Here is a 17,057-nt window from a genome sequence, read left to right as displayed (position 1 = left end):
TCTGCCTTTACAATCACTATTCCCCACTTAACTTTCTGCTGATCAACCAGCTATCATGAAATTGCACGTAGCCTGCACATAAGGAACGTGCAGCTGTGGTCAACTTTTAGAAACCCCTGGGTACATAATCACATCCTTTCCTGTCTCCACCTGCTGTCCTTGGTCTCTGATCCCTGATGACTGGGTCCAAAAAACTTGAAGAAATTGGTCCTAGGGAGAGCTTCTCTGCTGCTTTCAACTCCTTAACTTACCAAGATACTCCCTATCCTTTGTCAACTCCAGGGTTTAGTGAGCAACCACAGAGCACAATGGAAGACACCCTGATGGGCCTGAGTTGGCGGGGGCGGGGAATCAAATGCAAACAGATGGCAGATGGGCAGCCTGAGTGAGGTGGAGGGGATGAAGTCTGATGGGGAATGGAGACCATGGGGTGTTGTGTCCCGTCTAAAATGGTATCACCTAGCCTAGCTGGTGATCGTCAGGATGTGTGGGCCCAGTGTTGCCATACCTTTCAAGTTTTTTAGAAGAGGGAAGTTTTGACTTTTATGTAACATCTCTAGATTTTTAAAATTCGGCAACCAAGTAAAAATGTTTTTAAATACTATGCCTGCCAAACAGGACAGATTTTTCAGACTATATCTTATTTACAACGTCTGGTTTAGGCAAATGTGGTTTTCCTAGATTACTATAGGATTCACATCTATAAAGCTTATGGAAATCTGGGATTCTCCACCTGTGTTTCTAAAATGGGAAGAAACGAAAAGAGGTTGGGGAGGGAACCAAGGGCCAAGCACTTTACCTGTAGCATCTCATTTAATCCTCAGAACAGAATGGAAAAATTCTACACGGGGTAACCCTAGCCCAGAGACACTGAGTGATTTTTCCAAGGTGACAGAGGATAACAAGTAAAGCTCCAGATCCTTTGGACCCAAAGCACTGTGCTTCTACAGTGAGTCATGTCTAGTGATGTTATAAATACTATCCAAGCTCCGGACAATCTATGGAATTCTCTTTTTTCCAAATGATAGTTCCTATTTCTGGAGTAATGCTAAAGTACCTAAAAATATTTGCAGTAATAGCAGAGTGAGTTTGGACGTGGAGTCTGGTCCTCAACTGAATGTGTCAGAAAACTTGAAAGGGCCTCGGTCGTTAGTGTTACAGTCGGTTCTACTTTGTAGGCCTTTGTCTCACAAGGAGATACATAAAGATATACATCCAAGAATTTTCCCATTGTGATATTTATGATAAAAAAAATTGGAAACAACCTAAGTGTTCAACAACACAGGACTAGCTATATAAATTATGGTATACTGTGGAATGAGAATTTTATAGTTTCATTAAAAATTATGCTGAAATACATCTGTTGACATAGAATTCTTGTCAAGCAAAGAATAAATTATGAGCTATATGATCCCATTTTTTCAAAAAACAGTCATGCATAGAATTTGATCTATATATAAATATTAAATGGTCTGGGAATATGTATAGATTCTGGTTATTTAAAAAGAGTTTTGTTTTGCCTCTTTGTATTTTATGAGGATTTGGGGGGCAATAACTATACATTATTTTTGTATGAGTAAAGTAATTAAAAAAAAACTTTGAAGGAAAAAAATGAGATTCTAAGAAACACTGACAAGGGAGTTCTTTGCTTCAGGTGAATGTCCCCCCAAAATCCTTCATGTGATTTTTCAAATAAGTGTTTTTTAAATGCCTACAAAGAAGCTGCCATCATACATCTTGGTAATTTTTTCCCTTTGAAGTTGGGCTGGCCAATGATCTAAGTATTTGCCCTCCAAACCCTAGACTAGGGCTTCACATGCCAGCCTTGTAACAAACACAAGTGCAGTTCACCAGCACAATTCACAGCAAAACAGCACGGCACGTCAGAGAACTCCAGGTGGATTTGGGAGGCTGATTGTAGGAGCATGGAAAGAGTTGAATCCAAGAAGATGGACAGGAATCAGAAGGTCCGAGTGTCAACAAGATGTGCTTACATTCTGCTGAAGGCAGTGGGGAGCCATCGATGGATTTCTAGCAGAAGAGTGACACGGCAGGTTTGGGTTTTAGAAAACAAAAATCTTACCTTATATACATCTCTTCCCGATTATTATCTTTGTAGAAATTCTAGATAAGGGAGGAAAAACAGTGATGAATGTTTTTCTTTGCAGAACAGCAGGGGTGGAGGGCATTGTAATGAAGACGAGAGGAAACTGCTATTTACTATCTGGGCGAGATGGGAGCAAGAAATTTACTTTCCTGAATGCACCAAACTGCTTATTCTGACTTGAAAGTCACTCCCCTGATCCTTAGACTATAAAGGGCCAGAGGAAGTATCCCAGCCATCACATCAGGAGGTGCAATCCAGCTACTTGCTGCATTGAGAGAGAGGCTTTCGAGAAGACTGAGGGAGTTCACTTTGACAAGTCTACTACGAAAGGCAGCCCAGCTTGACCTTTAAAAGCTCAGATCCTGCACTGAGGAGAACTCGAGTTGGAATCAGAGTAATAGCAATGGCCAGAGTAATAGTACATTAATCACAATAGATCCCGGTGATGATAACAGATTATAACTTTTGTCAGTGCAGAACTATCAAGAGTTATGCTGAGATTCCACAGTCAAAAGGCTCACATAGACCAGTGGGCGTTCTGGAATCACGTGCATTTTAAAACAAGTCCTCACAGATTTTGTGTCAGGAGGTTAGGATCTCACACTTGAGCCACACCTGGAGAAGATCCAGGTTTAATTCAACGCACCCATGTGCACCTCAGGCTCTCAGAGGGTGAGACGGTGTGTTCCAGGGCACAGTCAGTGGTTGGCAGAGTCCCGCGAGACCTGCAGACACGCTCACCCCATCCTGTTCTTCGTGATACCGTGTTTAAGCCACACTCCAAAATCAACAAGATGTGCTTAAATTCCATGCTGGGTTTAAACTGCTTACAGACCTACCTTTCCCAACTTTCTTCCAGGTCAGACTCTGTCAGCTGAAGGCCAGTTTCTGCAACCAACTTCTACCTCTCCAGTGACAAGACTGTAAACTCCTAGAAAACCCCTCCTTTGTGCCCTTTATGTAAAGCGGGCCGTGTGGAGTTATTCGCAATGAATTCCTTTCTGTTGTAAGCAGGAATTTTAACTCCTCTTAGCATTTCAGAAAATCAATGGCAATATCTTGGGTGTTTAAAGAGTCCTCTTAGGGCAAATGGAGGACACACAACAGAACTCTAGGCTCACAATTTATATTTCTGGAGCGCTGGAAATGTCGGGGGGATTGATGTAGTAGATGCCATGTGGTCGTTTGGCCAACCTTACTCATTTTAACTCCCGTAGGGTGGGTTGACCTGGTGAATATGAAGCACTGTTGCTGCTCTAGCTGTCTCATAACCACATCACAGGACATCTGAAGGGGAGACTGGGAGCTGGCCCGTGGCAGGTCGTGTGGTACAGAGATGAAGAGTCTGGGTTTGGAGTTACCTGCTCTGGTTAGCTTGTCCCATGGTAATCTTCTATAAATCCTAGTTATGGGTAGTACTTCATTTCATAAGATAAGGAAACTAACACACAGTGAGCATTAACCATGGGTCAGAACTGCACTCTTGCCTGGAAAATTCCAGGGACAGAGAAGCCTGGCAGGTTACAGTCCATGGGGTTGCAAAGAGTCAGGCACAGCTGGGCGACTGAGCACAGCCCCACAGGACTGCATAACCTATGAATCAGGTACTGTTATCTTTACCACGTAACAGATAAGCAAACAACCCTCAGAAAATTTCCTTGGGTATTCTATTAATTATCTGAGAGAGGGTGAGAATAGGCTGCGTGACTCCAAAGCTCATACTCTTAACCTCTTTACACCACTTTCTCTGTGGTGTGTTAAGTGCCAAAGGAGATACTGCCATCCCTTGGAATCTTCAGGGTCACAGTGCTGGGACCACCACAGCCACCAGAATACAAGGATGCTCAAGTCTCTTACATAAAACGGTACGTTAATAGTATTTGTGTATAACCTGCACACATCCATATACTTTAAGTCATCTCTAGATTATTTGTATTTACTAAAACAATGTAAATGCTATGTAAACAGTTGTAAATCCAATGTAAGTGCTATGTAAACAGTGGCTAGCATCCAGTAAATTTAAGTTTACTTTTTGGAACTTGGTGGATTTTTTTTTCCCCACCTGGTGCTTTCTGTCTGTGGTTGTTTCAATCAGTGCATACCAACCCCCTGTCCATGGGGTTTCAAAAAGCCAGGGAGAGCTGACTACGCTCATTCCCATTTCATGCATGTGATAAACTGAGGCACAGGAATGTGACAATGATTGACTTCAAGTCACAGAGCTGGCAGATGTCGAGAGAGGGATTCCCTCTCCTGTTTTTCTGATTTCTAAAGCCCTGAGTGAGGCCTCCCCACCCAGAGCAACAGCAGAACCCAAAGTCAGACCAGCTCCCATGACTGCCCTGATTGGACAAGGGGAGAGCCCACATACCAGCAGGTTCACTGTGCAGCTCATGCGGTTGTCTTTGCTCTCATCCGTCATGACGCCCCGGTAATCCAGAAGCTTCTCCAGGAGGCCTTTGACCAGGTTCACAAAGTTCTCCACCGACTTGCAGATGGTCGGGTGTTCCGCAGCACACTCCATCAGGCTGCCGCACACACAGGAGGGTAGTGAGCGCAAAGGCACGGGAGAAGGCACGCTGGGGGCGGGGCTGGGCGGGGCGGGGGTAGGGTGGGTGGAGTAAAAGCCAAACAAATCTGTGAATCCAAGTTCCCTTGGTTCACTGTGTCCTTTTGTTCCTTTATTCAGTCCTTATTTATACTTTGATTTGGGGCTTCCCTTCTGATTTTTCTAGTAGTCATGTATGGATGTGAGAGTTGGACTATAAAGAAAGCTGAGCGCCGAAGAACTGATGCTTCTGAACTGTGGTGATGGAGAAGACTCTTGAGTGTCCCCTGGACTGCAAGGAGATCCAACCAGTCAGTCCTAAAGGAAACCAGTCCGGAATATTCATTGGAAGGACTGATGCTGAAGCTGAAATTCCAATACTCTGGCCACCTGATGTGAAGAACTGACTCATTTGAAAAGACCCTGATGCTGGGAAAGACTGAAGGCAGGAGGAGAAGGGGACGACAGAGGATGAGATGGTTGGATGGCATCACCCACTCAATGTACATGAGTTTGAGTAAACTCCAGGAGTTGGTGATGGACAGGGAAGCCTGGTGTGCTGCAGTCCATGGGGTTGCAGAGTCAGACACAACTGAGTGACTGAACTGAACTTGGGGCTTCCCAGGTGGCGTTAGTGGTAAAGAATCTTCCTTGATGGTTGGATCCCTGGGTTGAGAAGATCCCCTGGAGGAGGGCATGGCAACCCACTTGGGTGTTCTTGCCTGGAGAATCCCATGGACAGAGAAGCCTGGCAGGCTATGGTCCATTGGGTTGCAAAGAGGCAGACGTAACTAAAGTGATCTCAGGGGCATGTTGACCATATAGAGTAGAAAGTATTTAAAAATTTCCCCCACCGACAAAATGAGAAAAAATAAAAATAAAATTGTAGTGTGGGCAATGATGTGCGGAAATAATTACTTTTATAGACCCATATTGGGAGTGAATCAGTACAACTTTCTGGGGTAGCAATTTTCACAGTATCTGTAAAAATTGTAAAAATACATATCTTTTGATCCAATAATTCTATTTGGGGAATCTATTTTATAGAAATAATCCCATAAGTAGGTAAGGGTATATTTATAATACTTAGAAATTGTGTCTAATAGTAAAATAGTTGGAAGCATTCTAAATGTCCAATTAAAGCATATTCACAAAATATGATTCAATGAAGCCATTAAGAAGTAGGCCAGAGATCAAAATTTTGACACAAAAATTTCTATAAAATATATAGTTGAGAAAACTAAATCTCAGAATAATATTTGTTTTTTAATTTAACGATCTTACAAAGAACCTACCATGTCCTAGGCATTATTCTAAACAGCTTACAAATTTTAACTCATTTAATCTATCATCACAATCTTGTGAAGTATTTGCTGATGGGGAAATTAAAGCACAAAGAGGTCAACTAACTTGTTCAGGGTCACACAGTTGGTAAATATTAATAACAACAGTCTGGCCCCAGCATCTGCCCTCACGCACCAGATGCTATATGTGAGTGGAAGTCTGTGTCTACTTCATGTGTTTTTGTGTGTTTATAGATGTGACCATCAGGAAGGATGAACACCAAACTCTAAATGCACACTGCTTCAGACAGAGGGTCTAGGTGGAGGAGCAGAAGAGGACAGTGTTCACTTTGCGATTTAAACGTTCATATGTTACTTGAACAAGTTACAACATTTGTTGTAATCTTACTATTCTAAATCTTAAAAACAAAAACTAAAATGGTGGCATTCCTTAAGTAACTATTAGTGCTAGGCAATATGCTAGAGTGGGGGTGGGGAGAAAGATATGTATATATATATGTACATATATATAAAGAATTACGCCTGCTCTTAAGCAGCCCGCAGGCTGGGTATGGAGACACAGATGGATTGCAGTTTTGCTTCATGGTTACTTCTCAATCGCTTATTCTGCACCGTGTGTACGCGCTCAGTTGCTAAGTCGTGTCCGACTCTGCAACTCCATGACTGTAGCCTGCCAAGCTCCTTTGTGCACAGGATTTTCCAGGCAAGGATTCTAGAGGGGGTTGTCATTTCCTTCTCCAGGGGTCTTCCCACCCCAGGAGCCCTTGTCTACTTCATCTCCTGCATTAGCAGATGAATTCTTAACCACTGAGCCAGACACTGTCTAATCACTTTTTCTTAAGAAATAATAACGGTCATTCTGATAAGTAAAAATGATTCCTCTTATTTTGAAGATGAGGTCATCAAGGCTCAGAGGGGTTAAATGTCCTTCCCAGTATCACTCTGCTAGTAAGCGGTGACCTTGGGAATCAAGACAATCAGAGAAACACTGGTGTGTTCTCAGGCGTCTTGAGTCGACAAGCACTTCTCAGGCTACATCTGTTTCTGCCTACTCTGCCTGCAGCAGTTTAGGTCCCAAGAGTTCCTAGGAGGGGGAAAGTAAGGAAGGCAAGGACTCTGGAGGGTCATTTTGCCCAGAAGCCAAACCAGACTGCAAGGAGATGACATCTCAAACTGTGGCTGCGATCAGACAAATCCATCTTCGCTGTAGGAAAAGCACCTGTTCCCTGCTCTCAAGGAGAGATGCAAATTGCTCTGTGATTTAGCCCTGTCTGGCTCAGTCACAGCTGTGCCTCACTCCTTCTGGGATGGTCACTTCAAGCCTTGTTTTCAATCTTAATGACAATGCATTTAAATTTTTTCCCCGTGTTTGGGGTGTGATTTCTCACAGCCCCCCAGAAGAAGACATCTGAGGCTGTGAGCCCGGCCAGATCAGTGGCTTTCTGTGCTGGCTCATGGCAGAGTCATAAGGGGAACTTCTACAAAACTCAAGGCCCACCCTAGGTTGATGTCTTTGTATCTCTGGAGATGAGGGTCAGCCAGTAAGCAGTATTTTATTTCTTTTCTCTAGACGATTCTAATGTGCAGCCAATATTAAGAACCATTGGTTTTCTCTGCTGTTTTGCAGACTTAAATATGCATAGGGATCACCTGGGCACTGCATTCATGATTCTGATTCATCAGATTTGAGTTAGGGCCTGAGATTCTGCATTTTAACAAGCTCCCAGCAGATGCTATACTGTTGACTCTTTGAGAAGCAAGGGTTTAGAAAAAACAAAGTCTTGGGTTTCTGACTATTTTTCAGCCACAAGGTAAGAAGACTGGTCATATGGTCTAGGGTTGGTGAGATGGATGGGCAGATTGGTTTGAAATAACTCATTTATCCATCATTCATCACCATCCATCTAGCCATCTGTGTGTTCAACATGAATTCTTCTGGGAACTAGGGATTCAGAGATTTCAGAAATAGCAATTCACTGACCTCCAGGAGTTCACGGTCTAGCAGTGAAAGCAGATATAGAAATAAAAACTCACCATAATTCATGATACTATCATTTATTGAGTACGTGTGTTCCAGATGTTGTGCTAAGCTGGCTTTATTGATTATCTTGTTCAATGCTCACATAATCTCCTTGAAGTAGGCATCATTATCACCCTCAATTTGTAGGCTAGGTTTGAGGCCCCCAAGAGGCTGGGTTCTAATCTTGATCCTGCCAAGGTCACACACTGTCTTTGAGTCCAACAGTGGAGTGTAAGTGACAAGGAAAGAGAGCTGTGAGACTCTCACAGTGATGCAGTTATCCCGCACTTGGCGGAAGGACGGGTGGCACACTGGGCACCCGGCATCTGTGCTCCTGCCTCCGCGGGGATGGAGGGGGCTCACACTCCCCCCAGAATGGTTTGCATTCAGTACGGAAGGTCTTCAGAGGGAGGAGCCCAGGCCCACAGCCTCTGTCAGTGCTGGACTGGACTCTCATTTATTCCTTTAAAGACTGTGTATGGTGTGCTTCTTATGACAGGTCCTCTTTCAGCTGAACTGGTTTGAGATCTAGGCCCCTGAATACACCTTTTCTGTCCCCTTCAGGCTTCTGGCCCCCTTGCCCCTTCTAGAAATATTCCCAGGCAGATGGAATACAGGAGGCTAGAAAGTGTCTTGTTATTCCATTTAATGTGGGACTCTCACTTTAAGACAGATGTGGACAATGGGAGTGGGCTCCAAAGACAGCTCTAAGGATGGGGAGGGGCGAGATACTGTGTAAGGTTGTGCACGCACAAGAGCATAGGAATACTGAAATTTAGCACCACTGCATACCCTAACACTGGTGCCCTGATTCAGGGTTTCAACTGCTACCAGAGGGGAAGCCGTGTTCTACCCACAAAAGCTGCCAGGTTGTGTGCCCACCTAACTGTGTCTGCTCAGAGTGGGTACTATGTATTAGCGGGGGCCCTGAAAGATGGGAGGAGCTGGAAGAGAAATGATACAGAGGCTCAGGGCTTCAACTCATTAGACCAGTATCCACCTGATTGGGCTTCCCAGGTGGCTCAGTTGAGAAGAAACTGCCTGCCAATGCAGGAGGCACAAGATCAATCCCTGGGCCAGGAAGATCGCCTGGAAGAGGAAATAGCAAGCCACTCCAGTATTCTTGTCTGGAGAATTCCATAGACAGAGGAGCCTGGGTGGCTGCAGTCGATGGGGTCACTAGAGTCGGACACGACTGCATGCCTGAGCACACTCACGCAGCCACTAGATTAATGATAATAATAGCTGCTACTTCCAGATGACCCACAAGGCATCACAAACTGTAATACGTACTTTTCATGACGTGTCTTGTTCGTTCTCAATGAAAGCTCTCAGAGTTGGATGGCATTTTTATCCCCGATTTGCAGCTGAGGAAACTGAGGCTCAGAAAGTCAAAAGGAAGGAGCAGGGACTTGGTCCCTGGGTGCTCTGATGGGGTCCTGATACTGTGGGTTGGGCTTGATTAGCTTTGAAAAATCATTCACACCTCTGTTTCAGCAGAAAAATAATGAGCTGTTTTTAATTTCCTTGACCTCCAAGGACGCCTTTTATAAATAATCACTCAGGAAGGATTTGAAAATCCTGCTGATCATCTGAAGACCGGCTGCAGGGCCCTGTCCGCTTATGTGAGTGGAAATTGCCAGCACCATCCCTGGTTTCACTTCTGGTCAATATTTAGATTTTCCTTTCTTGAGCTTTAAGAAAAATATTAACACGGGCAAAATGTCACCTCCTCCCTGGAAAATCAGTCTCAATACCCAGCGAGGAGCAGAGGAAGGGTCTCTCCTCCAGCTGAGTGGCCTTTGCTTTCCAGGCTGTTCAGTGAGGGCTGTGCGTGTGACAGGAGGGGCATGGCCAGCTGGGGTGGTGCTGCCTGGGACTCGAGTCTGCCCACTGGGCTCTGCCTGCTGGGCCGGGGAGGGAGGGTCATGGCAAGGGTCAGAATAAGACCTTCAGTGTGCTTTTGTTGTTAAAGCAAAAATTTCCTAAGAGGATTGGGGAAAGAATTCAAGATTGACTATATATCAGAGAATCAAACAAATCAGGGAATCTACAAATAGGAGGGAACTTGGGATGTGTGAGCCATCCCAAGGGTTCACACCTTAGGAGAAGCCCTCACTTCTCATGGTGTCAGAGATAGATGTTGGGAGTTAGCAAGCGGATCAAACAGCATTTATTCAGCTTCTACCTGCTGTGTCCATGCTTCAGTATAACCACAGGAGGCTGATTATCCCCATTTTACAGGTGGGGCACACTGAAGCCAATGCTGTTTCATGACTGGTCCAAAGGTGTGCAGCTGCTGAGTGGCGGAACCAAGATGAAAGTCCTCCAACAGCATACAAGTGATCAATGTGCACATGAAAAGATTCTCAACATCATTAGCCATGTAGGAAATGGTAAGTGAAATGACAGGGAGATATCATTTCATAGCGAAGTAAAAGTCGCTCAGTCATGTCTGACTCTTTGGGACCCCATATAGTCCATGGAATTCTCCAGGCCAGAATACTAGAGTGGGTAGCCTTTCCCATTTCCAGGGGATCTTCCCAACCCAGGGATCGAACCCAGGTCTCCTGTATTGCAGGCAGATTCTTTACCAGCTGAGCCACAAAGGAAGCCCTCATATCTGCTAGGATGTCTGTAATTGGTAAGAAACATATTAACAGAGGGATGTGGAGAAACTGGAAGCCGTGTACATTGCAGGTAGGAATGTAACTGGTATAGTTACTTTGGAAAACAGTTTTATGGTTCCTCAGAAGGGTAAATATAGAGTTGCCATATGACCCAGAAATTCCACTCCTAGTTATACACCCAAGAGCACTGTGAACATGTGTCCACACAAACGTTTGTATATGAACGGTCATAGTAGCGTTATTTGTGATAGGCCAAAGTAGAGACAGTCTAAGTAGTCATAAGCTGATGAATGGATAAACAACATAGGGTATATCCAATCAAAAGAAATGAAATCTGACACAGGTTACAGCATGACGAACCCTGAGAGCATGCTATAGCCACAAAGGACTATGTATTGTATAGTTCTGTTTATATGAAACTTCCAGAATAAACACATGCAGAGAAACCCCAAAGAAGGGGAGGGGATGATGGCGAAGGGGTACAGGCTTTCTTTCCGGAGGTGACAAAAATGTTCTAAAAGTGATGGTGGCAATGGTTGCAGTTTGTGATTGTGATTGTGAATTGTGATTTGTGATTGTGATTGTGATTGTGCATTCACAGTTCCGTGAATACACTAAAAGCCACATTGGCTATTTGTACGTTGTTGGAAGATTTTCATCTTGGTTCCACTACTCGTCACTTTAGGTGAACAGTCTGCTGTATGTACTGTATCTCAATAAGCTGTTAAAACATTGTCCTGAGCCCAAGTTCTGTGCTCCTAGGTGCTATCCACTGCCCACTGCCTCCCTAGGCCTGTGTGCTGGAGTTTAGCAGAGCTGGGTTCAGTCCCAGCTTGTCTACTTGACTAGCTTGACCTAGTCTCCTCAGACAAGACACTTCCCTGAGCTTTAGGGGCATTGCTGTGAAATGAGATCAAACAGAGAAAACTCAACTAAAGGAGACAATACAGAGAGATCACTTAATGAGTTTTCCACAGATCACGTGTGCTCCAGATCTGTTGACTGTGATCAATATCTGTCAAAGATTAAAAACGAGAAAAAGAAAAGACAGCAAGAATTATTCCACAGGTAAGAGATAACAAAAGTGATCATCCTGGTGGAATATCTCCCTCTCCGCTACACAGCCAAGTTTCTTTTATCACCTGTTCCATCAATATCAAAGAAATCGCCACTGCAGAGAGATGTGAGATTTCTTGAAATGGAGTTTCTCCAATACCCACGAGCCTCCGGATTGGTCTCCAGGGGAGGACAGAGCCCCTGGGGTCCTGAGCCCTCGGGCCTCAGGCCCGCCCCCCTGGTTCCTCCCACTCTGGGTCCTAAACTCACATTGACTCCAGCAGCTGCATGTACTGCTCGTCCCCTCGGCCACCTTCCACTTCATGGTCCAGCTTGAGGATGATTTCGTTTTCAAACTGAAGAAATAGGAGATGATAGTCAACAATCACAATGTTAGAAGGCTGAATGTTGAAATCAGTCCATTCAAGACTTTAACCAGAGCTTCAGGGAGCTTTTATCATTTCCCAGGCTTCCCAGCTGGTGCTAGCGATAAACAACATGCCTGGCAACACAAGAGATGTTAGCGACTTGGGCTCAGTCCCTGGGTCAGGAAGATCCCATGGAGAAGGGAATGGCAATGCACTCCATTATTCCTGCCTGGAGAATCCCATGGACAGAGGAGCCTGGCAGGCCACAGTCTATAGGGCTGTGAAGAGTCAGACATAACTTAGCAACTGAACAGCGGCAGCAACTCCCAGGTTTAGTGCTGGAAACTGGGAATGCATTATGAAACAGGACGCTGCACTTGCCTTTTAGGAGTTCCTTGGGAGTGGAGAAGAGCAGTAGGTGGTTAAGTGCTGGAGCAGAGAGATACGCATATGAAAGAGAGACAGACAAATAGAGGGAAGTCTTCAGGGAAGGCACACAGCCCATGTCATTTGACTTTGTTCTCAGGTTTATGTTGAAATTTTTCAGGAGAAAGGAAAGAGAAAAGACATTCCAAGCAGAGAGCATGAGCAAAGGCTCTGAGGTATGTGAGAGCACTGATCTTCAAGAGGTGGCATGTTGGCATGATCAGCTATTATTTCTGCATGCCTAGCGTTCCTTTTTTTATACTTGGATAATCATATCCACCTTAATTTCAATTAGTGGGACTTAGGTGGGCTGAATACATCTTCCTAGCTCCAGGTGTGGATACATGACATAGACCAAGCATTTTATCAGTGTCTTTCATTTTCCAGACCCTACAGTTAAGAAGGGCCCAGATCAAGCCAATGAGACTCAAATCTGAGGTTTTGCTGGCACTCTTAGCAAAAAGAAGTCTTTCTGCTTAACTTGAAGATTGTAAGCCAGAGGTTGCTGGGGAGGAACACAATGAAGGAATCTGCCTAAGGATGACACCAATGTAGTGGAAAGCAGAGAGGAAGGGATAGGAAGAGACTGAAACCTGATATTTTTGAGCTCCTGAATCAAGCCACACCTGAAGGTGTAATATTTATGTGAACTGATGCCTCAGAGAGTCAAGACTGGTGACAACTATAACAGAGATCAGACTAGCCAAGTGAGGGCTTCCCAGATGGCTCGGGGGTAAAGAACCCGCCTGCCAATGCAGGAGACACAAGAGGTGCAGGCTTAGTCCCTGGAGCGGGAAGATCCCCTGCAGGAGGAAATGGCAACCCACTTCAGTATTCTTGCCTGGGAAATCTCACGGACAGAGGAGCCTGGTGAGCTACAGTCCATGCATGCAGACACGAAGAGTTGGGCATGACTGAGCATGCGTGGTTAAGTGGCCTGAAAGCACCTAGACACCGATTTCTGCAACGTGGAAGCCAATGTGTGCTTTGTCTCCCATGTTCAATGTCAAGAAGCATGTCGACCCGGTTGAGTTTAGGGCTTATACAACATTTTGAAGGGCCATTCAGTGTCTCTTACATGGCCAAAATGCAAAAATGGTTTGCAGACTGTTTTAATATCATGCCTTGATGAGTGCATCCAAATCATGTGACCAAACTCATCTCTCATTTTACTGCTAGATAAGAAACTGGCACGTTGAGAAGGGAAGGAGGCTCTTGGTGAAGGTCGCCAACATTCAGGGAGCCCTTAGGCATTCCTGGGTCCTAACTCTTCACCTTTAGTCCTCACAATAGCCCCATGAGGTCTGGAAGTCAAGGGTCACCTTTAAATGCTATCATGCATTGAAAGCAGCCAGCCCCACCCTCAGAGTGTCAGTTATTAGCACAGATGAAATAGAGGCTCAGAGAGTTTGAGTGGCTTGTTTAAAGTCTCAGGTGGACGGCAGAAATCTTCAGGCAAGTGCTCTCCAGTGCACAAAAGATCAAGCCCAGTTTAGTTGGCTGGAATCCTTTAGGTGATGGAAGACAGAGACCAGATTCGCTTTCTCCTTGGTTCACATGTCGCCTGTGGGGATGTTGTTCCCTCTCTTCTGTGTGCTAAGGGCCAGTGCAAGGACCAGAAACTTGTGCTCGTACAGTTTGTGTTGAGAAAGAATCTCCTATGTTTCCACAGTTGAGGAAGATTTATGGAAGGAGATACACAGGTCTGGAAAGATGGGTAGGACTGTGATAACATGAAAAGGAAGGGCATTCCAGATTGGGGAGGTGGGGATGGACTGAGCAAAGGTGTGGAGGTGGGACTATGGAGAAAAGTGAGGAGAACAGTTCAGCTGGAGCATAGAGTTCAAGAAAGGGTAGAAATAAGAACAGAGCCGCAGGTATGGGGGCCAGTGTGATGAGGGTCTGGGCTGCCAATCTATACAGAATCATGCCCCTTATGTGATACATTTTGTTAAGCCTGTTGTATATGCCAAGCGTCACCCAAAGTCAGGCTGGCATGAATAGCCATGTCTACTGTGCCGAGCCCAGGTAGGAAGAGAGACAGCAAGGGACCACAAGAGAAGCTGCTGATGTTAGGTCAAGGGGGTAAATAAGCACCGGCTTTAAGTGTCTCCTCCATCTCCTTCACCATCTCGGGAAAATGAGTAGGTCTTTCTAACCCTCAGCTTCATAGTTTATATCAGGGCTCAGCAAACACTTTCTTAAAGGGCCAGTTAGTAAATATTTTAGTTAGGCTTTGTGGGTCAGTCTGTCACAACTATTCAACTTTCCTGTTGTGGTACCAAAGCAGCCACAGCTGATACAAAAACAAATCAGCACGGGCATAGTCCAGTAAAGCTTCACCAAAGGAAAAAGTGGCAGGACAGATTTTGCCTGTGGGGTCATATTTGCTGATCCTGACTAATATAACAGGCATCACTGTGGTACCTCCTGCATGGGGTAGTTAGGGAGACTGGGGACATTTTATTTACAAAGCACTAGGCGATCGCACAGGCTCAAGTGTGCACTGGGTTTTCTTGTCATCTTATGATTACTGCTAATGTTATTGTTATTACTGCTGAATGTTACTGGAAAGCAGCTCTCAGGGAGAAAACCAGCTTTGCGGAGCTGTTCAATGGTAAATGCTGGCATGCTTCCTCCTCATGAGATGAACTTTCCTTTGGAGCTGAGAAGTGGATGGGGTAAATAAGCACTTGTCTCAGGGTCACAAAAGAGCCCAGAGGGAGGGAAATTACAGGGTGCCAGGAATGTGCAGAGCTGATGATGCCAGCCACGCCTGAGCCCTCCGGGGCGGGTTGGAGAGGGGAGGTTTCAGTCAAGTACATCCCAGGACAGACTCTGGTCCTTTGGGCTGCTGGGACCAGCGGTGGGCTACGCTTGGGAGTGGCTTTGACCACAAGCTTTGGCATCAAACAGACTTGGTGTGGGGCTTCCCAGGTGGCACAGTGGTTAAGTATCCACCTGCCAGTGCAGGAGACATGGGTTCAGTCCCTGGGTTGGGAAGACCCTCTGGAGTAGGAAATGGTAACCCACTCCACTATTCTTGCCTGGACAATTCCACGGACAGAGGAGCCTGATGGGCTGCAGTCCATGGGGTCACAAAGAGTTGGATATGACTGAACACACACACACACACACACACACACACACACACACACACACACACAGACTTAGTTTGAGTCTTGCTTCGACTGTTTTTCCTACCACATGACCTTGAGCAAGTTAATAAGCCTTTCTGAGGCTCAGTTTTCTCATCTTTTAAATGGAACTTTAAAGCAGCACCTACTTTATAGTGTTGAGGGGAGAAGTCAATGGGAAACGCATGAGAAAGGCCTGGCCTGGCGTTTAGCACATAGCAAGTGCTTGGTATCTGTTAGTAACTGTCATCATGACATCACTGACACTGTTCTCATCGCTGGCATGTTAATCTCATTTAAGCTTTACAACAGTGAAGGGAGATGGGTGTCATCATCCCTGCTTTATAAATGAGGCAACTGAGGCAAAGTGGGACCTTTGCCTTGGGTTTCAAAGGATGATGTATTTGACTTAGGGCATACCCAAGGGTCCCTTACACTGCCAAACATATACTACATTATGGCACCATGATGGGCCTTACTCCCAACATTGCACTGTGTAGAGCTTAGGGAGTAGCCCCGGCTTCGCCAAATTATTTCCATTTCATCCACAACTAAAGACTGCATCACATCACTGATGCCTCATCCCACCCTGCAAAGTGGATATTTGCTAAGGAGCATCTGCAGGTTACTTTTGCAGAAGCTGGATGCTACAGGGACTTCCCTAGTGGTCCAGGGATTAAGAATCTACCAACCAATGCAGCAGACATGGGTTCAGTCCCTGGACCAGGAAGATTCCACCTGCCGAGAGGCAACAGAGCTCGTACACCGCAACTACTGAGCCCCTGCGCCACAGCTGCTGAAGTCCACGTGCCCCAGCGCCCGTGCTCTGCGAGGAGACGCCACTGCAGCGAGAGGCCCGTGAACCACAACTCGAGCAGAGCTCTCACCAGGCCGCAACCAGAGGAAGCCTGCGAGCAGCAAGACCCAGCACCGCCCGAAGTGAATAAACGATAAAAAGAGACCGTGCAGATGCCTCACTTGAACCTTCAGTGCTGAGGAGCAGAGAAATGAGCTCTGGGAGCTCGACTCCCTCTCGTGGCGAGGGGACCTCACACGGCCGCACGCTTGCATCACGCCTTCCCGGAACTGCTTCCTCTGTCTCTCCCGACTGCTTTGGAACCTCTCAGCTTTTTTCATCATCTTGTTTGCCTGCACTTTTTTTGATAGGAGCCCAGCTCCACCGAAGTGTGAAATTTAGGGGACAAGAGCTCTTCTTCAAAGGTAAGGCCCTGACTATGACAGGGGAGGGGTCAGAGATGGTGACCAGCTAGGGTGGCAGAGAGATAACAAAGAGGAGAGTGGCATCCATATGCCAGCCTGGGGTCTTCTTTGCTGCCAGTTGTCCTGCGGTGGTCAGAAGCCTGCCTGGGAGGAGCTGGAAAGGACAGTGTCATGCAAAGGTGGGAGGCTGATGGGAATCAGCGCAGCTTCCTCTTTTTCTCTGAGTTGTCTCATCACTTC

General features: G+C 45.7%; 1 protein-coding gene across 1 annotated transcript in view; it reads right to left on the bottom strand.

The window, feature by feature from the left end:
- Nucleotides 1-17,057, bottom strand: part of DOCK2 (dedicator of cytokinesis 2) — a 448,493-nt gene that overhangs the window by 45,892 nt on the left and 385,544 nt on the right. Inside the window, exons 33-35 of the mRNA XM_052659358.1 lie at nt 11,936-12,021; nt 4,479-4,635; nt 2,084-2,124 (exon numbers count right to left, since the gene is read on the bottom strand). Coding sequence (XP_052515318.1) covers nt 2,084-2,124; nt 4,479-4,635; nt 11,936-12,021 — 284 coding nt within the window. The remainder of the gene's footprint in view (nt 1-2,083; nt 2,125-4,478; nt 4,636-11,935; nt 12,022-17,057) is intronic.

Source organism: Budorcas taxicolor, chromosome 20 (genome assembly GCF_023091745.1).
Source record: "Budorcas taxicolor isolate Tak-1 chromosome 20, Takin1.1, whole genome shotgun sequence".
NCBI classification, from domain to species: Eukaryota; Metazoa; Chordata; class Mammalia; order Artiodactyla; family Bovidae; genus Budorcas; species Budorcas taxicolor.
The sequence above is the reverse complement of the archived record's forward strand: the minus strand, read 5'-3'. Positions and strand labels throughout refer to the sequence as shown.